Source organism: Chaetura pelagica, unplaced genomic scaffold, assembly GCF_000747805.2.
Source record: "Chaetura pelagica isolate M959 unplaced genomic scaffold, ChaPel_1.0 scaffold351, whole genome shotgun sequence".
NCBI lineage: Eukaryota > Metazoa > Chordata > Aves > Apodiformes > Apodidae > Chaetura > Chaetura pelagica.
The window spans coordinates 22,093-46,106 of NW_009952156.1; the positions used below are offsets into that span (position 1 = coordinate 22,093).

The 24,014-nt window shown below is 39.6% G+C and overlaps 1 protein-coding gene across 1 annotated transcript in view; it reads left to right on the forward strand.

Annotated features, from left to right (window-relative positions):
* LOC104397224 (FCH domain only protein 2-like) overlaps positions 1 to 24,014 on the forward strand; it is a 154,805-nt gene that overhangs the window by 17,718 nt on the left and 113,073 nt on the right. The window contains exons 4-8 of the mRNA XM_010007172.1: positions 285 to 426; positions 514 to 666; positions 5,868 to 5,972; positions 16,582 to 16,680; positions 17,663 to 17,759. Coding sequence (XP_010005474.1) covers positions 285 to 426; positions 514 to 666; positions 5,868 to 5,972; positions 16,582 to 16,680; positions 17,663 to 17,759 — 596 coding nt within the window. The remainder of the gene's footprint in view (positions 1 to 284; positions 427 to 513; positions 667 to 5,867; positions 5,973 to 16,581; positions 16,681 to 17,662; positions 17,760 to 24,014) is intronic.

The window sequence follows — 24,014 nt, forward strand, 5'->3', positions numbered from 1 at the left end:
TGTTGATGATGGAGAAGAATAAGTAAATTGTAGTGTGTTTTACTTGCAACCAATACAGGTAAAATGTAAAACACTGAAAAGTTAAGTAGGATTCCAAGTACGTTTGAAACATTTAATAAGAACATTATTGCAGTTGTTGGGTTTTTTTTGTTTGCTTTGGTTTTAGGAACAGAGCTGAAATTGTGTAAACATATCACTTGTACTTTAGCACTATTTAAAACAAAATTGTAGCTGACTAAAAGGAAAAAAACCCATGAACATTAATTTTTTTTCCCTCAATCTAGGACATTTGCACCAGTTTGGGATGTTTTCAAAACCTCAACAGAAAAACTAGCAAGCTGTCACTTGGACCTTGTGCGGAGATTACAAGAGCTAATAAAAGAAGTTCACAAGTATGGAGATGAACAAATCAAAATGTATAAAAAGGTTATTATTTTTTTCTTGTGTGTCCAATGACCTGTTAATATGGAAATTAAAATGGTTCGGTTTTGACAACTGTGTGATATTTGGCAGACTAAAGAGGATGTTTCAGGAACATTGGAAGCAATGCAAAATATTCAAAGCATCACTCAGACTTTACAAAAATCAAAGGAAAACTACAATGCTAAGTGTGTTGAACAAGAACGTTTGAAAAAGGAAGGAGCAACACAGAGAGAAATTGATAAGGTAGTTCTGTGACATCTTACTTTAATTGTTCTGTCAATCTGTAACACATTTACCTTGTATTAGTAAATGAAATGCTCAAAAAGGACTAAAAGTAGTTATGGGTCTTTCATAATGTGCATGATACTTTGAATGCTTAGTTATGTTTTGTTTATGCTTCCTTATCTGTTCTAACTGCACTGCAATTCTAATTATTTTTGTAATTACCTGCATAATATGATAATTTTGGTCAGTGGCTTTTACAGAAATTGCATATAATTCTGTTAATTCTATTGTGGTTTTGGATGCATTTTCTTAAGTAAATCACACTCAATGCCTGTGTTACTGAAATAAGGAGTAGGAAGTTGTGTTGTTTCCTCAAGTGAGACAAAGTAGCTTGTAGGAATATTTGATGTCTATTCCATTAAGAAGAAAAGCAAATGAATGTTACTTTCAATACTACTTTAAGAGGCTCCAATAACATGGACCAGAACCCCAAGGGATGAATAACTTGATGTTGCATTTATTACTGTCCTTGGGTCATGGGGGAATTTGATCCATTCACAGAATGGTTGAGGTTGGAAGGGACCTCTGGAGGTCATCTGATCTAATGCCCCTGCTCAAGCAGGATCACCTAGAGCTGCTTGCCCTGGACCATGTCCAGATAGGTGGGGTTTTTTTAGTGTTTGACCGCCACCTCTCTAGGCAACCTGTGCCAGTGTTCAGTCACCTTTACAGTAAAAAGTGTTTCCTAATGTTCAGACAGTCTCCTGTGTTTCAGTCTGTGCCTGTTCCCTCTGGTTCTGTTGCTAGGCACCACTGGAAAGAACTCTGCTCATGTCATGTTTGCACTCTCCCTTCAACTATTTATATGCATTGACAATATCCCCCCTGAGCCTTTTCTTCTCCAGACTGAACAGTCCCAGCTCTCTCAGCCTGTCCTCATAGGAGAAGTGCTCTAATCTCTTCATCATCATCGTGGCCAATCACTGGATGCTCTCTAGTATGTCTGTCTCTCTCTTTAAGTGCGTTAGTAGCAAAAGAAGATCTATTGAAAACATTGGACCAATACTTGAAGATGCTCACCTGAATAATAAGGATGAAGAGAAAGCAGTGGCATTCAATGTTTTTTTTTCTCTCTGTCTTCAATAATACTGACAGACCTTGGGCTGCCCAGTCCCCTGAGTCAGAGGACAGTGAGCGCGGGAACAGCAATTTTTCCATTTGTGGACACTGAAGTTGTAAAGGATCAACCGTATTAGCTGAACGTTCACAAGTCCACAGGGCCTGATGAGATTCATCCCTGAGTAGTGAAAGAGGTAGTAGATGTTATTGCAGAGGACCCCTCTTGATCTTTTACCAAAGGTTTTGGGAGCCTGGGGAGGTCCCTGCTAGCCAATGTTATTCCAGTTCACAAGAAAGATGTGTGGGAAGACCCAGGAAACTACAGACCTGTTAGTCTAACCTCTGTACCTGGAAAAATGATGGAGATCATACTGGGTACAATTGAAAGGCATTTAAAGGACAATGCAATAATTAGGCACAGTCAACATGGGTTCATAAAGGGAAGTCCTGTTTATCTCCTATGATAAGGTCACCTGCCCAGTGGATGAAGGCAAGGCAGTGGATGTAGTTTTTCTGGATTTTAGTAAGGCTTTTGGTATTATCCTTCACAGCATCCTTCTGGACAAGTTGTCCAACTGTGGGATGAGCAGGTACACGCTGTGCTGGGTGAAGAACTCACTGAAGGGCACATCTCAAAGTGTTGCAGTGAATGAGGCTACATCTGGCTGGTGACCAGTCACCAGTGGTGTCCCTCAGGGCTTGATTCTAGGCCATTTCTGTTCAATGTATTTCTCAATGGTCTGGATGCAGGAGTTGAATGCACCACTAGTAAGTTTGATAATGATACCAAACTGGGAGGTGCTGTTGATGCTCCTGTGGAACAAGAGGCCTTGCAGAGGGATCTGGATAGATTAGAGCATTGGGCTATGATTAATGGGATGAATTTTAACAAGTCCAAATACTGAATCCTGCACCTGGGATGGAATAATGCTGGGCATAAGTATAGAGTGGGAGAGGAGTGGCTGGAGAGCAGCCTTGCAGAAAGGCACCTGGGGGTGCTGGTTGACAGCAGGCTCAATAGGAGTCAGCAGTGTGCCCTGGCAGCCGAGAGGACAAACTGCATCCTGGGAGGGCATCAAGCACAGCATGATCAGCTGGTCAAAACAGGTTATAATCTTGCTGTATTCAGCATTTGTGCAGCCTTACCTTGAGTATTGTGTGCAGTTTTGGGCCCCACAGTTTAAGAAGGGTGTGAAGGTCCTCAAATGCATCCAGAGGAGGGCAACAAAGCTGGTGACAGGGCTGGAAGGCATGTCCTGTGAGGAGTGGCTGAGGACTGGGTTTGTCTAGTTTGGAGAAAAAGAGGCTCTGAGGGGCAACCTCATTGCTCTCTACAGCTTTCTGAGGAGGGAAACTGGAGAGGGAGTTGCTGATCCCTTCTCTCTGGGATCCAGGGACAGGATGCCTGGGAATGGTTCAAAGCTGCATCAGGAGAGGTTTAGACTGGACATTAGGAAGCATTTATTTACTGAGAGGGTGGTCAAACACTGGAACAGGCTTCCTAGAGAGGTGGTCAATGCCTCAAGAGTGTCAGTGTTTGAGAGGTATTTGGACAAAGCCCTTAACAATATGCTTAAACTTTTGTTTGCCACCTGACCACTTCAGGGCTAATATTGTAACTTTTTCCAGTTTTCAGGAAACAAAGTAGTAGAGGAAAGAGGTTATGTTTCCTTGTCTCTAATGACGTCTTCTCTTTTTAAATCTTTAGAATCATAGAATCCTAGGGGTTGGAAGGGACCTCGAAAGATCATCTAGTCCAACCCCCCTGCCAGAGCAGGATCACCTAGAGTACATCACACAGGAATGCATCCAGGCGGGTTTTGAATGTCTCCAGTGAAGGAGACTCCACAACCTCTCTGGGCAGCCTGTTCCAGGGCTCTGTGTCAGTCTCACAGTAAAAAAGTTTTTTCTGATATTCACCTTGAACCTCCTATGCTCCAATTTGCATCCCTTACCCCTTGTCCTATCACTGGTCATCACTGAAAAAAGCTTAACTCCATCTTCCTGACGCTCACCCCTTACATATTTGTAAACATTGATGAGGTTACCCCTCAGTCTCCTTTTCTCCAAGCTAAAGAGACCCAGCTCCCTCAACCTTTCCTCATCAGGGAGATGTTCCACTCCCTTAATCATCTTTGTGGCTTTATATCTCTGCCTATTTCCATCTCAGTTATCTGATCCACATAGGGCTCTGTTCTTGTTAAAATGGTCTTTGCCTTTTGTGCTGCTGTCTTGGTGGAGCAGTTAGGGTTGGTTATTGTCTTGTCACTGATGAAAAAAATGATCCTGTTGACTATGTTCTGGTTGTTTTATCTTTAATAGAAATTCAGCTTTTTTCATAACTTCTGCTTCAAGTGACAGTCAGTGTTGGGTTCTAGACATGAATCAGAAATACATGGGATGGCAGATGTTTTCTTGCCAGTTTATTCAAAGTACAGTTTTTCTGGATTCTTTTTAATAGGTTGAAATTTTTCAGTAGGAAAAGCTGACTTCATGGAAGGCTTGCTTTTAAGATGTAACCTTGTCCAGTTGGAAACAAAATGTTCAGTCTACATGCAGAAGGGAGAAAGTAAAAAATGGCCTTAAGCCTTCTTCTGTTTTATGCATCTTCCCTAGATACTCTTCTTTGAACAGTTAGGCAGAGAATAGAGTGAGAATCATGAAGTAAAATTCAGAGCAAGTAGCTGATAGGTTTGATACATCCTGTCATACTCTCCTTAATGCTGGAAGGATCCATGTTCTTCATAAAGTGAAGGCTCCGTTATGCTGGGTTTAGAGGACTGCATGAGCAGGATCTGTTTAAGCTTTCTCTGTAACTGGAAGAATGGAACTGTAGCTTTGATTCCTCTTCCTTTGAATTCCTGGTTGATGTTTCCCCAGGTGAACAAGTGCTTAGTGTTAACTATACTGTTGTTCATTATTTTAAGTTAGTTTTCTCTTGGAAATTGCAGAATCCAACTATATGTTACAAGATGTAATTTGGTATTAATTAGTTTAAAAGTTATAGATAGTCCTTTACAAGTCACAACAAGTGAGAAATAGCTTCCATTTTGACTGTGAGACAGATGAATTTAATTTGAAAGAGGGGAGGAATGCTATTCAGAACTAGAACAAATAATAAATATGCAGCTGTCTTTAATGATTTCATGAACAATACGGAAATACTTTTGAGTTACAGCTGATGGGAAATTTCAGTGAGATAAAGTAGGTATGTTGAACACAAGATAGAAAAAAGGTGATGTTCAAGGCAAATATTTTTATTGGCTTTTAACTTGGAAATAGTAAGAATATCAAAGTTTTTCAAAACTTCATGTTTGTCATGCTGTAAACTTTGAAAATAACTTTCTCTACCAAAACCAATAATTTAATTCAGTTTTGTTGTCCGTGTAATATTGGGACTTTCCTGTATTTCTTTTAAGAAAATTAATCCCACATAAATAACATTTTGGTTTATTAGCAATAAATGAAACAAATCAATAAATTGTAAAGCCAAAAAGGACTATAATAAACATCTCTGAGCTGCATAAATCTTGCCATCTCTATGTTCTGCATTAACTTCACTTTCAAATATCTCTTAATCTTAAAATTTCCATTGGTGTAGTATCTGTACTTTTGAATGTCTTATGTTTCTTCCTTCACTTCTAAGAGAGCTGTGCCACCTTGTGTTTGTTACCATTAACTCTTTCAGAATTGCACTAATAACAGTGCTGTGTTCCAACCCTGCTTTCTTCCTGCTTTTTAATTGCAGTTCTAAATATTCGACATGAACTAATTAGTAAACCTCAATACAAATTTAAAAAATATTTATTTCGAAAGAAGTATAAATTGGTCATTGCTGATAAGGGGAAGGGATTTAAATGAGGTAATTGATGTGTTACTTTATGTGGCTTAAAGATTTAAATAGAAATCTCTGATCGTTTGAATCAGAGTTACTTGGTGGTGAAATTTTTGTTATGATGCTTCACTGTTTTGATATGCTCCTGAATATTTTTATAGGTCACCCTGGGCTTTCTTTTAATAGCTACTCTAAAAGCCTTGGATCAGGTTGGATGTGTGATGTTTGACACTTTTTTTTTTTTTTTTTTGGTACTAATCTATAGGCAGCAGTTAAAACAAAAAAAGCTACAGATACCTATAAACTATATGTGGAGAAATATGCTGTGGTTAAATCCAGTTTTGAACAGAAAATGACAGAAACTGCACAGGTAAGTGTTCTATTAAATGAGTCGCCTTTAAAATAGATTAAGTTCTATTTTATCTCTCTGAAGTGATCTGAAATAAAATATTTTGAAAACTTGGTTCAAGATAGAATGATCTCCATTGGAAAATGATATGAACAATAATGTCAGAAGTAAAATTTGAAGGGCAAATGTTGACCATACATTGTGATCATGGAAGAAATCCTGTGAATTGCTGGAGAGCTGAAATCGACCCCCGTGATCAGCTTAAGGTGCAGTGACACACAAGGTCTGTTTATAACAAATAACACATTTATTTACACTAGTAGGAGTTAATACTGAACAACCTAAACAAAACCACCCGCGTGCATATATTAAGGAAAAGGGAATGAGAAGAAAAAGGCGAGGGGAGGGGAAAAGAGAGAGATAAAGAGAGAGATGACGAGGACAGGAAAATCACTGGTCCTGGATCCAGCGTCGTTGGTCCAGCCAACAGGGGAGGGTCGATGTCGATGGTCAGTGTTGATGAAACTCCCAAAGCCCACCATTGCAGCCCTCTATTTTATAGGCCTAGAAACTAGATTTTGCAATGAGTACATGTGATTGAGCCATACATGTGTGAGCAGCTGGAGTGGACCTACGCTCCTCGATCATTGTCTGTCGTTATCTCAATCGTCTTTGGGATGCATATGAGCAGGGGCTACAATGGGGTTTCGATACCATTTCCCGAAGTAGGTCCAGAGGGCTGGTCCCTCACAATGTGTAAAACCCCTATCACCTCCCCCCCTCTCCAGCAACTCCCATGGCTTTCTCCTTAGCTGTGAGCAGTCCTGAAAAGTCCCTGAATGCTGGCAGAGATAGCAGCAGAGCAAACGGGAGTTGAGGGCACAGATATGAGGATAAGGAACTCACAGGACTAGGGATCAAAGGAGATGGGTAGATGGAATTCTCCCTGGATACCAGCCATAAACAGAAGAAGAAAAACTTGACAATCTTAAAATTTCCATTGGTGTAGTATCTGTACTTTTGAATGTCTTATGTTTCTTCCTTCACTTCTAAGAGAGCTGTGCCACCTTGTGTTTGTTACCATTAACTCTTTCAGAATTGCACTAATAACAGTGCTGTGTTCCAACCCTGCTTTCTTCCTGCTTTTTAATTGCAGTTCTAAATATTCGACATGAACTAATTAGTAAACCTCAATACAAATTTAAAAAATATTTATTTCGAAAGAAGTATAAATTGGTCATTGCTGATAAGGGGAAGGGATTTAAATGAGGTAATTGATGTGTTACTTTATGTGGCTTAAAGATTTAAATAGAAATCTCTGATCGTTTGAATCAGAGTTACTTGGTGGTGAAATTTTTGTTATGATGCTTCACTGTTTTGATATGCTCCTGAATATTTTTATAGGTCACCCTGGGCTTTCTTTTAATAGCTACTCTAAAAGCCTTGGATCAGGTTGGATGTGTGATGTTTGACACTTTTTTTTTTTTTTTTTTGAAAGAATTTATAGGCAACCCAGTTAAAACAAAAAAAGCTACAGATACCTATAAACTATATGTGGAGAAATATGCTGTGGTTAAATCCAGTTTTGAACAGAAAATGACAGAAACTGCACAGGTAAGTGTTCTATTAAATGAGTCGCCTTTAAAATAGATTAAGTTCTATTTTATCTCTCTGAAGTGATCTGAAATAAAATATTTTGAAAACTTGGTTCAAGATAGAATGATCTCCATTGGAAAATGATATGAACAATAATGTCAGAAGTAAAATTTGAAGGGCAAATGTTGACCATACATTGTGATCATGGAAGAAATCCTGTGAATTGCTGGAGAGCTGAAATCGACCCCCGTGATCAGCTTAAGGTGCAGTGACACACAAGGTCTGTTTATAACAAATAACACATTTATTTACACTAGTAGGAGTTAATACTGAACAACCTAAACAAAACCACCCGCGTGCATATATTAAGGAAAAGGGAATGAGAAGAAAAAGGCGAGGGGAGGGGAAAAGAGAGAGATAAAGAGAGAGATGACGAGGACAGGAAAATCACTGGTCCTGGATCCAGCGTCGTTGGTCCAGCCAACAGGGGAGGGTCGATGTCGATGGTCAGTGTTGATGAAACTCCCAAAGCCCACCATTGCAGCCCTCTATTTTATAGGCCTAGAAACTAGATTTTGCAATGAGTACATGTGATTGAGCCATACATGTGTGAGCAGCTGGAGTGGACCTACGCTCCTCGATCATTGTCTGTCGTTATCTCAATCGTCTTTGGGATGCATATGAGCAGGGGCTACAATGGGGTTTCGATACCATTTCCCGAAGTAGGTCCAGAGGGCTGGTCCCTCACAATGTGTAAAACCCCTATCACCTCCCCCCCTCTCCAGCAACTCCCATGGCTTTCTCCTTAGCTGTGAGCAGTCCTGAAAAGTCCCTGAATGCTGGCAGAGATAGCAGCAGAGCAAACGGGAGTTGAGGGCACAGATATGAGGATAAGGAACTCACAGGACTAGGGATCAAAGGAGATGGGTAGATGGAATTCTCCCTGGATACCAGCCATAAACAGAAGAAGAAAAACTTGACTTTTGTGATCCCTGAATTTATATATGAGAAGGAGTAATCTCTTTGATCAATGTTGCCATCTGTCTAGTCCACTTCTCCCTGCGGGAGGGTTATAGATACGACTCTTCTGCTCCTCTAGTGTCCAAAGCAGCAAGCAGATTCAACAAGTGGAGCAAAGTGGCCTTTGTCTCTCAGCAGTAATTATAAACACTTGGGTATTATCAGTCCACTAGCTGGAAAACTTGCTGCTACTTTCAGCAAGTGTGCTACTTAAAAGAGAATGCAATGAAGAAAAAAAAAAAATCAGTAAAAAGAAAATTGGCTTAATCCTGGCTCAAACCAGGATACATTTGAAGATTCTTTGCTCTCTTCCTTAGTTTCAAAGATTAATTTTTAGGCGTGGCTTGAATTATTAGGGAGATTCAGTCATCCTACTTGCATTGCTAATGTAGGAGTGGAAAAGTGTTAGGGTTTTCCTTAACTCCTTGGAAATTAAGATTTAACCATATGAGGATTATGTAGGCTGATATGTAAAAAGCTGCCCTGTCCTAAACTATAAACTGCTTTCCTACTTTGAAAGCTGCGTTAGAACTTGATCTAGTTCATCTCTGAATAAATACTCAATACGGCTGTTACAGAAAGGGTAGCAAATATATCACATACCAGAACTCTTCCCTCCCACCCACCCCTCCAGTTCAGCCATTTGTAACAAAGAAGTGATCTGGCATGCTACTGCAAAATTCTGACTTTAATGTGACTTACATAGAGTATTGACAACCTTCTATTGAAGAGTTCACAGTAGGTATCTTTTTGTGTAGTATCCTAACTAGGTTCTAGTTGGAGGAGCTGTATTCCTTATGCTTTTATTCTGTTTGAGTTAATTGTTTTTCCCTCATTTTAAAAATATACATGACTCTTGAATGTTTATTTTTTGTTTTGTAGTGTAAGACAGTGATGACTAGAGTTAATCAGTGGTATAAAAAAGGCTTTATTTAAAAAGTAACCGAGAAAATTAATAGGTACCATGGTCTGGGTTATAAGGCCTGTTCTTCTCTCTGGTATGGGAAGCTGTGTTTTCAAAATATGTTTTAAATTTAGTACTCTTGTCAAAACCAGCAGTTGTCCTCTTTCCATGCTGCTTCCTTTGTAAAGTATTTGTAAGAGGAACTACCTTGTTGAACTAATCCAACTAAAACCAATATATTAAGGAAGGTTGGCTTTAACCCAGAAGAGACCTGGGGTTTGGTTTATTGAGGGATCACAGAAGCATTTGTGTTGGTGCAAAGCAAGAGGTAATGTGCTACTAAGGGTAGAGATTTGCATATTTAAGCTGACTTAGTGTTTGGCAGCTGGCTTGGACTTACTTGTTTGTGTGTTTATCTTATACATTTATATCTGTTGCCTTAGAGTTTTGTCTCTCTCACTGTAATTTAAAATATTTGTATTAAAATATCAGTTACCCCTAGGCAGTTTGATTGGTGTTGGCATGTGTGATTCCAAACACTTGGGGATTATGTGGAGGGGCTGTTGAATAAGCCCGAGGGTCACACGTGGCGTATTTTAGGGTGGTAGTTAGAATGCACACCCCCACCACGCTCAGAAATTGCCTCTAAGACCAATGTTTACTACACTAATTAATCGGTTTATTAAGGGTTAACACAAACTGAGGGGTGATGTTTAGGGAAAATGCAAATGTAAGTGGCTACCAGGGAGATAGATATATATATATATACACACACAGTAAGAAAGTGTCCTTTAGGGAGGTAATGCAAAAGGTCCTGTGCTTTTAAGGGAGAGGGTTAAGGACCGGAGGGAAGGAAGGCCGACCTTAAAAGGTCGGGCTGTGTGTGTGCGCGAGTATAAGGAAAGGAATGTGTGTGTGGTGATGTTCCCCTCCGGCTTGTCCCCGACGGCTCCTTTCCCAGCGGCAGTGGTGGCTGGTGCCCCTTTTCGCCAGGCAGGGCGGCAGGTCCGCAGTCCGTGGTGTCGGAGGGGCGGCTCGGCAGCGGGTGCAGCAGCCGTTGGTTTCCCCTCAACTGGCAGCAAAACGGGGGGCTCCGGCCCCGACCCCAGGACTCAGGACCCCGGCACACTCACCGCTAAGACCCAGGCTCAATCCGGGGCAGGCAGGCAGGTCCCAGCACCAGTGTCCGCAGCAGGGGGGTGTCCCACACAGAAAGCATCCGAACGGGCCTCAGGGAGGAGGGAAGGGCCCACCTGCTGCACTCACCGCCTTTAATGCCCCCGTGACCCACCTGTCCAGTTAGTGTCACTGCCCAGAGCCAAGGAGCATCCATAAGCCCCAAGTTAGGGCGGTGACTGCCAGGGGCACAGGATGGCTTGTTGCTCATCCTTTCTGTCCCACACCACATCTGTTGTTTTGGTTTCAGTTGTCCTTGAGAAGCAAGTCTGGTTTAGTTTGTTGGCTGGAAATAATCAGGAGAGGCCTTCGCTGGCTTAAAAGGCATTTTGTTTAGACTGATGGGGAAGAAAAGAACAGTTTCCCACATTTTTAAACTTGAATGTATCTTAAAACAAATATAATAGTAACAAAATAATATCTGCCATTGAAGTGTAACATTTCTCCTGGAGAGTTTCCATAAATAAGGTGGAAGCAAGCTGACATGTAAACACATAATGCTGTTACCCAAAATGGTAACTGTTTTGCAGTGTTCTTGTTAATGTAACTATTGTAGTTGCTCAGTAAGTGTTCCAGTAACTCCATCATTGTGTGATATGTACAAATTGTAGTGCAGCCTGACTTTTGCTGTAGACCCCACATTTTGATATAAAGAAATAAAGTAATTCCAGAAAAATACTGAACTGTTCAGTTGATTTGTTTCAACCCATATAAAAGTGTGGCTCTTCTGGATCTTTCTAGAATAATTTAAGAAGTTCTTGCCTGGTTTGTTATTTACCTTGCTCTGGAAGTTATTGAACCCCCCCCCATTGAAATAGATCCTGTGAATGTTTTTGATCCACTTCAGAGCAAGTTCAGTCAGGTTGCTTTAAGTATTTAGTCTTACAAAAGCTGTCCGTTGTTTATTCTTTACCTTACAAGACCACAACTGTTGTTACAGCAGTTGACTTACTGCTCTCTGAAACAATATGGAAAAAACCCCCAAATATGACTTTAATAAACTGACCTTGCTAAAAGTGCACTGAAAATTTGTCTTTGAGCAAGAAAGCTGTGAGTAATAAAAAGGAGTTCTTGTTTAGAACTGACAGAAAATAAACATGAAGAGTATTTGAAATAACTTTTACTTTCAGTGAATTAATGAAGGAAAATGTTGTGGCTTTCAGCAAGCAAATCAGATGGGCTTATTATAATGTCTTAAATTATTTTGAAAAATTCACTACAGCAAAAGAATGAAAAAAGTAACACTTTATTTTGTATCTGGAGACAGAATATTAAGATGTTTTTTGTGCAGCTTTATTTGTGTTATTAGGTAGTGTCATGGAGGCCCCCAGAAAACAGACAGGACAGTCACTCAAAATGATATTTATTCTAACCAATATTATTCAGCACTCCAACAAACAATAGCAAACCACAAATTTAGATGTCAAGCAGGAATAATACTACACAGATGACTTAGGAATTCCCTAGTATTGCAAACAGTCCTTTAGAAGGATGACCTAAAAAGTGCAATCGCTAATAAGATGAGGACTCAACCTCGAGGAGTTTCCTTGAGCAGCATCCTGACCTAAGGGGAGAGTCCCTGACTGCAGACCTGCTGCTCTGAGGAGGACTGACTCAAATAGACTTTCTAGCAGGCCTCTGTTTATACCCTAATCAAGTCTGATCTGTGGTCAATTCTGATTGTCTGGGGGCCCTATTTTCCAGGGACTGTGTGCTGGGCAACAGCCACTGTAAGCACATGGAAAAAATGTAGCAGGTTTCAACATGTGGAAAGCTCAGGTCTTTGGCAGGGTGGGTACTTCTGCCACAGGTAGGCATTAGGTATTTAAACCAGGTTGAGATGTAGAGAGAAAAATGTTTTTACTATACCAGATGTTACAGCTGGGAAAACGTGACCATGCTTTTGAGCTATTTTATTATTTTTGTATTGCAAAACAAAGTTTACCTCTCACTATAAACTACGCTTTTGTAAATGACCTTAGTTCCTTAACTGCAACAACCCTTTTACTCAAAATTAAAATATGATGATGGAAACCCAGAAACTAATACCTTCCACAGCTATTCATATTGGAATTTGTTTTAAATATAATGGTGTAGCTGCATCTACAGTTTGGTTGCAAGTGGGCTACTTTAAAGATGATGCATTAGGAAAAATAACACTAATGAATATGTGGAAGTCCACTTCAATCACACTAGATTATTTTAATTTGAAGTATCTTTGTTTCAGAATTAGTATAAGCAGTGTGAACACTTTTGGCTGTTTTAGTGCAAAACCAGTTGGCTTAACTGAAATTTGCCTTAGACAAAATTTTCTGAGGATGCAATATCTCGTTTTAGTGGTCAGGGTGAACCAAAACCCAGAGAACAGAATTGCTCTCTGTTACTCCCCTCCACCCTCCCAGGGGAAGATAAAAAAGGGAATAAAGAAGAGAGAATTTGAGATCGGAAGTTAAATCTGAAACAGATTTAATAGAACAGGGAAGGGATAGTAACAGGTGGGATGATAATGAAAAAAATATACCGATATATACAAAACCCGATTTCAGCGGTCACCGATATAAGTGTCCGAAAGCCCCTTGTGGCAGAGTTGACTCAGAAAAAGGGTCCAAGGCTCTTTCCAGCAACCTGATGGATTCTGATTCTGCAGGGCATGTGGCAACCTGAAGACAAATCTCGAGTCTCTCTCCAAGGCCTCTGAGCACAGATGAGCAGAAAGGAAGAAGGGAGCAGGAAGGGGCAGACTTCAGGCCCTCCTGAAGGGTATGGCAGGAAATACAGGGGGGGTCAGTATTCCCTTCCATCTGTTTTGTCCCCCTGGATCCCTTAGGATCCTAAACACCTTATCTCTAGGTTCTCATCTTGATACCATAAAATTAGCCTGTGCTCCCTCAAACCATAACATGCAAACACCTTGAATTGCTGTGGCTTTATTCTAGGTAATCATGTAGTAATATTCTCACTTAATTGTCCTCTTTTCGTAGTTAAACTCCACAAACTCCACCAATCCTGTTGTATACGTTTTACCTATTTTTCCTTTTTGTCATTTGCTATCTTACCTGCAGTTGTCAAGGTGTCATGGCTCATGATACATGATTTTGAGAGGTTGAATTTAGAAACATCATCTGCCTAGTCTTAAATTGCAAGTTATGGTTTTTTTCTACAATAAGCATGGAAGTTTTTTTTTGTGATGTAGGAAAATATATTTCATAATGTTGTTTAGATATTGGATTTAGTAGAAATTCTTCATGTTGAAAGATTTGAGTAAAACTATAGTTGCATTACACAATTGTTTTGTGGTTGTTAAGAAAACATGCATTATTTTCCAGTTATTCCACCTTTTTAGAAGCTTTTTTTATATATACAAAGCACAGTCAGGTATTGGAATGGATCAAATAGCTGAAAGTGCGAAGTTATTTGCAAGTCCTGTCTTAACTGAGTGCAGTTGACTGTATAACTGCTGTTGAGCAGTCTGCATATATAAAGAGTGAGTAATAATTCTTCACATTTTAAAACTTACAGGAAAATATTTTTATAAAAAGGAGTAACGCTTACTTAAACTGTTTATGCTGAGCAGGAAAGAGAAAGATCCTATTGATTTTTTCATTTTTATTATAGCTTAAAATGCTAAGAATTGACTTGCATTTTTTGAATCATAAATATTACAGATTAATTTCAGTACATCTTTTCTAAATTGATCTTTCAAAAGTGAAAGTAAATAATTTGATTAATGATTATAGCTGTGATATGAATGATGTGATTGTATTCTAGTACCTTGATAGCTTTAGTGTGTGTTATGTGCTGTATAAGGCCAAGGTGGCTTCCACTTCAAAGATTTAAATCTTAAGTATGAAATAATACATGGAAAATCAGGAAACAATCAAAAGGAGGGGGTTGCTGTCCACTGCCAAAAAAAAAATATTGCTAATGGCAGCTGTTTTGATATGAATTATAGAGAAGAGTTTAAAGGAGAATGTTTTGCAGACTTAAGGAGAGCTTCCTTCATGAAGGAAGTACCATTGGCACAATCTCAAGTTGATTTAGAGTTTAGGTAAAAATTAAGTAGTGGAAACAAGCTGGAAGATCACACTGTGTACAGGTGTTGACACCCTGATAGTGATTGAAATCAGATATTACAGAGATGGACCATAGATAGCTTGGAAAGCAAAATTATATAGTTTATGTAATCAGGCACTCAGTAAAATAAGTAATGTCATAGAGTAGGCTACTGAGGGTTACCATATTCTCTGTAATTAAGAGGCTGCTTGAGGGAGGGAAAATATGCAAATTTGCTTGATTGATGACTAGAGAGGCATGTATGTATGGCAAAGGAAAGACAGAGTTTAGAAGTTAAGAGATATTTGACTTGTCTGTATGGAGTTGTACTTCTTGTGAATCAGATTAGCAGGAGGTGTGAAATGTAGAGAGGTGATCTTCAGAGAACCCCACAAAAATAAGAGAGTGTTAAGTAGTGCTCTAAAGTTTGGAAAGTTACAGAAGCAGGAAGAGAACTAGGACAAAACAGGAGTTTGTCACGGTTTGACTCAGGATCAGCAATTAAACCGGTGACAATAATGTTCTCTCCCACCCGGGTAGGGAAGGAGAGAGATAATGAAGGAGAGACTTTCTGGATTGAGAACTAAACTAGACAACTTTAATTAAATACTAATGGCAAAAGAAAATATGTACAATTATATGCAAATATGTTCAGGAATGTGCAAAACCCTGTTGCCTCCCGCCACCTCCAGCAACTCCCACGGCATCTCCTGAGCTATAAGCAGTCCCAAAATGTCCTGGACCGCTGCCGGAGATAGTGGCAGAGCAGACAGGAGCTGAGGAAAGAGTTATGAGGGTCAGGAATGCATGAGTCTGGGGATCAATGGTGATGGATAGATGGAGTCCTCCCTGGATGCTGGCCATGGACAGAAGAGAAGCGAACAAGCAGCAGGAAGGAAGTTGACCTGCATGATCTCTGACCTTACACCAAGCTTATGTAGAAGCGTGGAATACTGTGGCCAATTTTATAGTCCATCTAGTCCACTCGTCCCTACAGTAGGGTAACAGATACAACTCTTCTGCTCCCACTAGCATCTGAGGCTGCAGATTGACTAAGTAGAACAAAGTGACCTTGGCATCTCAGCAGTAACATAAACATTAGAGTGTTATCAGCCCACTAGCTGGAAAGCTTGCTGCTTGTTAAAAGAGAACTTGCTAAAGGAAAAAAAAAAATCAGTAAAAAGAAAATTGGCTTAATCCTGGCTCAAACCAGGACAGAGTCATTTTGAGATCACTGTGGTTGATTTTTTGGGGAGGATCAGGACATTTTAGTTCTAGTTTTTGGCAAGGAAGGGGTTATTAGAGACATTGGAAATAGTTTTAAAATGGGTGTCAGGTGGAAGCCTGGGTAAGATGGAACAGGAGGACAAATTCCAGTCAAACTGCAAAGTTCTTATAAAGTAAGTTTAAAGATCAAACGAATCACCTTTAAAGAAGCAAAGGATACAGATTTAACTAGATAAACAGAAAGCATGTGTGTACTGTGAGGAGGAAGAGAGTATGATAAAGAGAAATTGCAAAACAGACCTAGAAATAGGATTTCTAGGGTTAGATGAAAAAACAAAACTCTTCAATTATGGTGAAAAGGGTGTTTGAGGGTGTTGGTAGAAATAGGTCAGGCTTTTTAAAAAATAAAGATAGATGAAAGTTTAAAGAAGAAGTTAAAAAAAAAAAAGTTGAATAATGATTCTTAAAGGATATCAAGGATATTATGAAGTATATTCATAACTTTGGGAATTCTTCCTTTCTTAAATACTGTAATTACTATGATCAAGATAGGGAGAAAAAGTGTTTTATCTTTTTATAATATTTATTAAAATTCAAGGATTGGTATTTCAAGAATTATTTTCATTATGAATAATTTCTTATATTGGTTTACAGAAATTTCAAGACATTGAAGAAACACACCTTCTTCATATGAAAGAGATGATAGAATCATTGTCAAATACCATAAAAGAAATTAATTTACAAATAGGAGAGGTAATTTTTATTTTATCATTTGTTTGAATCATACTACATATTTTTCTTAATTATTAAATGAAACATTTCTTATTGTGTTTGTGGTACTTACAAGATCACATCTTTCAAATGACGGTAACTTTTTAAACCAGTATGAGTAGAAGTAAATGAACAGAAGCGATCCACAGAATTCAAAAGACCTTGTAAGCACGTGTGGTTCTTTTTACCACAGCTATCAAACATTATGTGAGTACTGAAGTTTGGGATATTTGAAGGAGACTTGAACATCTACTAAATTGCTGTTTTGGTCTTTTGTGATGTTTCTATATGCGTTTTCTCTGGAATTTTTATTAAATGGATCATCCTTTAATTTAGTTCTTTGTATTGGAAATATTTTTAATATCTTCATTCAACATAAGCTGTTTTTTTTTACTGCTTCCTGTTGCATTTATAAGTTCAGTATCACAAATTTTACAGAATAAGGCTCAATAATAATGAAATGTTGTGTTAACAGAAAACAGAATATTTTGGCAACTTTGGGAATTGTTAGTGTATTTCAAAGTTCTGTTACCTAGATATTAATTAGCACACATTTCAGGATACTTGTGCTTTTATTTAAAACTATAAAATTATATCACTCTGAAAAGCTTCCAAATATCTTATACACATGGGTTTTTATGAGCAAAAGACTTTTCAGAACAGTGTTCAGAAATTCAGCAAATTATGGATTACAAAAGTGGTTTAAATTGAAATAACTCCTAGGCCTGTCATCGGGCTGTATTCTTGCATTCCTTGCTTGTATCATACACACACTTGCTACATACTAAAACAAAGAAGAGATTTTGTTGGTAAAATGCCTGTTGATTTTCAGAAGCCTTCTAATATATTTTAGAGGCAAGTATTTTGGACCTTACCTCTAGAGAAAAACAGTTTTAAAAGCTAATGACATTATTTCAGTTATTGGTTTTAAAATTCCTTTTCTGTGGTGTTGTTTTTCTTGAAGGTGCATGAAGAGTTTATTAATAACATGACAAATACTACAGTTGAGAGTTTAATACAGAAATTTGCTGAGTCAAAAGGAACTGGCAAGGAAAGACCTGGTAAGAGATGAAAAATGACAGAGTAGGAAATGTTAATTTAAAAACTGTAGATTTCCACTCCTAATAAAAGGTCAAACCCTATTTGTTAACATGATATAATGGTAATATAATTTCAAATTCTCAGAATTCATTAGCTTTGCTATTAAAGGATTCATAGAAATTTAACAATACAGTTTATTATGTAAGTGTAGTATTTGTGTTCAGTATAGCATTTGTAGCTATAAGTCCCTCTACGAAGGTCTTGTAAGAAGCTCTTAAACATTAATGCTCCTTGGTACATCAGTGAAATTTGTCAAGAAACTGAAGTTCCTTGCACAAACCTATCTCCACTATGTGCTTTTGCAAAAATTATATTTTCAGATTTTATTTAATATAAATTTATGGATGTATTCAGAACAAATGTCTATAAAGCTCCTTATCTTAGAATCATTTTGGTTGAAAAAGACCTTTAAGATCATCAAATGCAACCATTAAGTTAACTCTACCAAGTTTGGTGTAAAACCATGTCCCCAAGCACCATGTCTTACACGTCTTTTAAACATTTCCAGGGATGGTGATTCTACCACCTCCCTGGGCAGCCTGTTCCAGTGGTTGATAACCCTTTCAGTGAAGTTTCTTTTAATATCCAATCTAAACCTCCCCTGACACAACTTGAGCCCATTTCCTCTTGTCCTATCACTTGTCATAGAAGGAGATGAGATTCATCAAGCAGGACCTCCCTTTCATTAACCCATGCTGCCTCAGCCTGATCACCTGGTTGTCTTGTACATGCTGCATAATGGCACTCAGGCTGATCTGCTCCATAGCCTTCCCCAGCACCAAGGTTATACTGACAGGCCTGTCATTTCCTGGATCCTTCTATTGACCCTTCTTTTATATGGGTGTTATATTTGCCAATCTCAGTCAACTGAGACCTCCCTGGTTAGCCAGGACTGCTGATCAATGATGGAAAGTGGCTTTGTGAGCACTTCAGCCAGCTCTATCAATACCCTTGGGTGCAAACCATCTGGCCCTATAGACTTGTGTGTGTCTAAGTAGTGTAGCAGTTTATTAACCATCTCCACTTGGATTATGGGGGCTTCATTCTGCTCCCTATCCCTGTCTTCCAGCTCAGGGGACTGGGTACCCAGTGAATAATTGGACCTACTACTAAAGACTGAGGCAAAGGCATTAAGTACATCAGCCTTCCCCTCATCCCTGATCACTGTTTCCCCCTGCATCCAGTAAAGGATAGAGGTTCTCTTTAGTTCTCCTTCTGTTGTTAACAAGAAATGCTTCTAAAATATATTATCTTTAACAGCTGAAGCAAGATTAATTTCTAGTTGGACTTTGGCCCTTCTGCTTCTCTCCCTGCATAGCCTCATGACATCTTTGTAGTCCCCCCAAGTTTCCTGCCCCTTCCTTCAAAGGACATAAACTCTCCTTTTCTCCCTGATTTTCAACTAGATTTTCATATTCATCCAGGCCAGTCTTCCCTGCCAGCTTATTTTTTGGCACACAGGCGTGGCCTGCTCCTGTGACTTTAAGATTTCTTTCTTGAAAAATGTCCAGCCTTCATGGACTCCTTTGCCCTTCAGAACTGCCTTCCAGTCTCCAAAACAGGCCAAAGTCTGCCCTCCAAAAGTCCAAGGTGACAGTTCTGCTGACACTCCTCCTTACTTCTCCAAGAATTGAAAACTGTCATTTTATGATCGCTATGCCCAAGACTACTTCCAATTGTCACATCTTCCACAAAACAGCAGGTCTAGCAGGGTGCCTTCCCTACTTGTCTCCCTTACCAGCTGTGTCAGATAGTTGTCCTCTACACACTTAGGAGCCTCTGGGACTGTTCCCCCTCTGCTGTATTGTATTTCCAGCAGACATCTGGGCAGTTGAAATTTCCAGCAAGGACAAGGCTAGCGATTAAGAGACTTCTTTCAGATGTCTGTAGCATATTTTATCTGTCTCTCTATTCTGGTTAGGTCTATAACAGACTCCCATCATGCTGCCTGCTTTATTGGCCTTACCCATTAACACTCAGCCCTATTGTCACTACCATTAAGTTCTAGGCATTCATAACACTCCACAACATACAGGGCCACCCCTCTCCTGCCTTGTCTATCCCTTCTGAAGAGCTTGTAGCCATTGATTGCAGCACTCTAGTCATGAGTCATCCCACCATGTTTCTGTGATGACAACTGTATCATAGTTTTCATGCTCCATGATGGCTTCCAGCGCCTCTTGTTTGTTACTTGGTATCTTGAAATACATGACATCGTTTCGTATTCTCTCTATGATATTCTAATGTTGATACCTAAGTGGGCTGAGGTAAGATTATATATGGAACAATTTTTAAATGTTTCCTGTATATTCTACAATTTTTTAATAAAGGCTAAGAAATAAAAAATATTAACTTCAGAGGTTTAAGTTCAGTTGATCTGAAGTAATTGTAAATACATTTAAAAATTCAGTGTTCAGACTACTTTGATTTGCTATTGCTGAGATGTCATGGCTAGGGATCTCTATCTTGCGTTTAGTATACTGACTCACTGGGTTACAAAGACCTTTGCTAACATTAAAAAAAAAAAGTGTGCTTGCTCCTTGCACACTGTGTACTTGCTCCTTTACAGAGTTCTTAAAATCCCGTTTGTATTCTCTGGGGTCAAATAACAGCTTTTGCCATTTCTTCAATCCTACAACTATTTTAACAGCAAAATATTTTAAGGAAAGATTATATTTTTATTGTGGAAATGTATGCACCTTGAATTTTCTTTTACAGAGTGAAATTATTGTATTGATATCAACTTCGTAAAGCAGTCATGGTGCAGAGGAAAGCATAGACAAATTCAGCAGCAAAAAAATTTAAAAATACACTAGCACAAGAAGGTACCCAGTTGTTTCAATTCACTGTCTCAGTAGGCAAGGTTGGAAAGTGCCGTATTGTCTCAACCTACTGCACTTATAATTGAAACAAGAACAATATTGGGCCCACCACCCTTGTGACTAAAGCAAGAGCAATGTTGGCTGGTATTGACATTGCAATGTGGCCTAGGGAGTGGAAGGGGTCTGCATCACCACAGATGTCAATGGAAACAAAAAAAGCTGCTATAGGTATGTCAGTGAAAAGAAGATTAAGGAAAATGTGGACCTTCTCCAGAAGAAAACAGGAGTCCTGGTCATGTGGAACATGGAGAAGGCTGAGGTACTCAATGATTTTTTTTTTCCTCAGTCTTCACCGGCAAGTGCTCAAGCTACACCACCCAAGTCATATAAGGCAAAGTCGGGGACTGGAAGAATGAAGAACCGCCCACCGTAGGGGTAGATGAGGTTTGAGGCCATTTAAGGAATCTAAAGGTGCACAAGTCAATAGGACCAGACAAGATGAGTCTGTGGGTCCTAAGGGAATTAGCAGATGGAGTTGCTAAGCCACTATCTATCATATCTGAGAAATCATGGCAGTCCGGTCAAGTTCCCACTGAGTGGAAAAGGGGAAACATAGCTCCCATTTTTAAAAAGGTAAAAAAGGAAGACCCAGAGAACCACAGGCTGGTCAGTCTCACCTCTGTGCCTGGCAAGATCATGGAGCAGATCCTCTTGGAAACTCTGCTAAGGCACATGGAAAATATGGAGGTGATTGGTGACAGCCAACATTGCTTCAATAAGGGCAAATTGTGCCTGACAAATTTGGTGGCCTTCTATGATGGAGTTACAGCATTGGTGGATAAGGGAAGAGCAACTGATGTCATCTACCTGGAATTGTGTAAAGCATTTGACACCGTCCCGCACTACATCCTGGTCTCTAAATTGGAGAGACATGGACTAGACAGATGGATCACTCAGTGAATCAGGGTTTTGCTGGGTGATCTCACTCAAAGAGTTGCTGTCAATGGTTCAATGTCTGGGTGGAGATCAGTGATGAGTGGCATTCCTCAGGGGTCGGTATTGGGACTGGTGCTGTTTAACATCTTTACCGGTGACTTGGACAGTTTTCCAGTGACACCAAGCTGAATGGTGTGGTCAACATGCTGGAGGGAAGGAAAGCAATCCAGAGAGACCTTGACAGGCTTGGGAGATGGGCCTGTGCAAACTGCATGAAGATCAGCAAGGCCAAGTGCTGCATGTGGTACCTGCATGTGGGTCAGGGCAATCCCAAGCACAAATGTAGGTTGGGCAGAGAATGGATTGAGAGCAGCCCTGAAGAGAAGGACTTGGGGGCATTGATTGATGACAAGCCCAACAGGAGCTAGCAATGTGTGTTTGCAGCCCAGAAAGTCAACCATATCCTGGGCTGTATCAAAAGAAGTGTGGCTAGCAGGTCAAGGGAGATGATTCTCCCCATCTACTTCACTCTTGTGAGACCCCACTTGGAGTACTGTGTCCAGTTCTGGAGCCCCCATACAGGAAGGACATGGAGCTGTTGGAGTGAGTCCAGAGGAGAGCCACCAAGATGATCAAAGGGCTGGAGCACCTCTGCTACAAAGACAGGCTGAGAGAGTTGGGGTTCTTCAGCCTGGAGAAGAGAAGGCTCTGGGATGACTTTCTAGTGGCCTTCCAACACCTGAAGGGGGCCTACAGGAAAGCTGCAGAGGACCGTTTTTTACAAGGATGTGTACCAATAGGATGAGGGGTAATGGTTTCCAACTGAAAGAGGATAGATTTATATTCAATATTAGGAAAAAAATATTTACTGTGCTGATGGTGAGAGACTGGAACAGAGATCTGGACTAGATCTCAGCTATTACTTTTTACTTACACCTCTGCGATTTTTTTAAAGTGTGTTTTTCATTTTCACAGTCCTGCTTTAGTTCTAATATTTGCTTTTATTTTGCGTTCATATCAAAGCTTGAGAAAAGACTTCCTTCTCAGTTCAGATTTTTTTCTTGTCTTTTATGAGAAACTGAACAAAGGAAATCTTAATGCTTTGACAGTAGTATTGCAGATCGTTGTTATTTATTGCAGTGTGGCAACATCTAGATGGTCCTTTTTGGTGTTTTGGGTATGATGTGGCAGGGACGCTAGAGACTTCTTCAGGGAATGACTTCAGTCCCCATCATCAGCAGTACTTCTTAAACGTGAAATTGCTTTCCTTTCTTTGGATGTTGCAGTGGTCAGTGAATCTGTGTACTTGCCTCAGAAATTTTGGTGTTTAGACTATGCAGCATGAGGTTCTGTAAACAAAAGTATCAGTGCAGTTAAGTTAATCTTTCAGATTTTGAGCTGAAATCCTTGTTGGAGTTAACCCTTTGTCTATACTTCAATCATTGAGCCTAAGTCTGTTAAGAAAATGTTTCTGCCTCATAGTGAAGAGGTAGTGCATCTACATTAAAATCTCTATGTAGCTTTCATAAAAGTTATTTGGATATCAGCACATGAGTTTGCATGCTTTGACTTACATCTATCTATATATTATACCTGTTTGGCAATCTCCATTAATGCCAACCCACTGGGATTTTTTGACTGTACCATCTAATTATTAAGGAAGCGGAAAGGCTATATTGGTGGTTCAGAGAAGAAAGTTTTTTGGGATTTGTTTTTTGTTTTTATTTTTGTAATGGTAGCGCAGATGTTTTTGTTTACAGATGCACAAGTGCATTTGAACTTCTTGAGAAAACATCCAAAGTCCTCATTGACGGTATGCCTCCATAGCAATATGTGTGCCTAAGGCCTTTTGGCTGACTAGTAGATTGCAACTGATTCTAGTGGGAGACAATATGATCACAGGACACACTTCTGACTGGGCTGCAGTATTATTACCTCTTTGGGCACAAAGCTCTCTGCCCATGGGAGGCTAGCTATTATGTGGGCTACTGAGTTTTCTAAATTGGTTCACCATAGAGCACTACAGAAAATTTCTATTTCTGAAGTGTGTGTTTGTTTGTTTAAAAATACTGCTTCTTGGACAAAATGTGGTACTCTTTACATATATGAAACAACTGCTGGGAGATCTGAAGTTACATTACAAAACTCTTGTCACAGTTTGACTCAGGTCCGACAACAATGCTCTCGATCCCCCCTCCCCCCAACCCAGGTAGGGAAGGAGAGAGAGAAAAAGAGAGAGACTTGGCCGGATTGAAAACTAAACTACACAGCTTTAATTAAAACACTAATGAATCATACAAGAAAATATATACAATTATATACAGATATGTTCAGGAATGGGCAAAAGCCTCTCGCCTCCCCCCACCCCAGCAACTCCCACAGCACTTCCCTGAACTGGGAAGAGTCCCGAGGAATCCCGGAGCTGCTGCTGGAGAAAGCAGAGAGTTATGGGGGTCA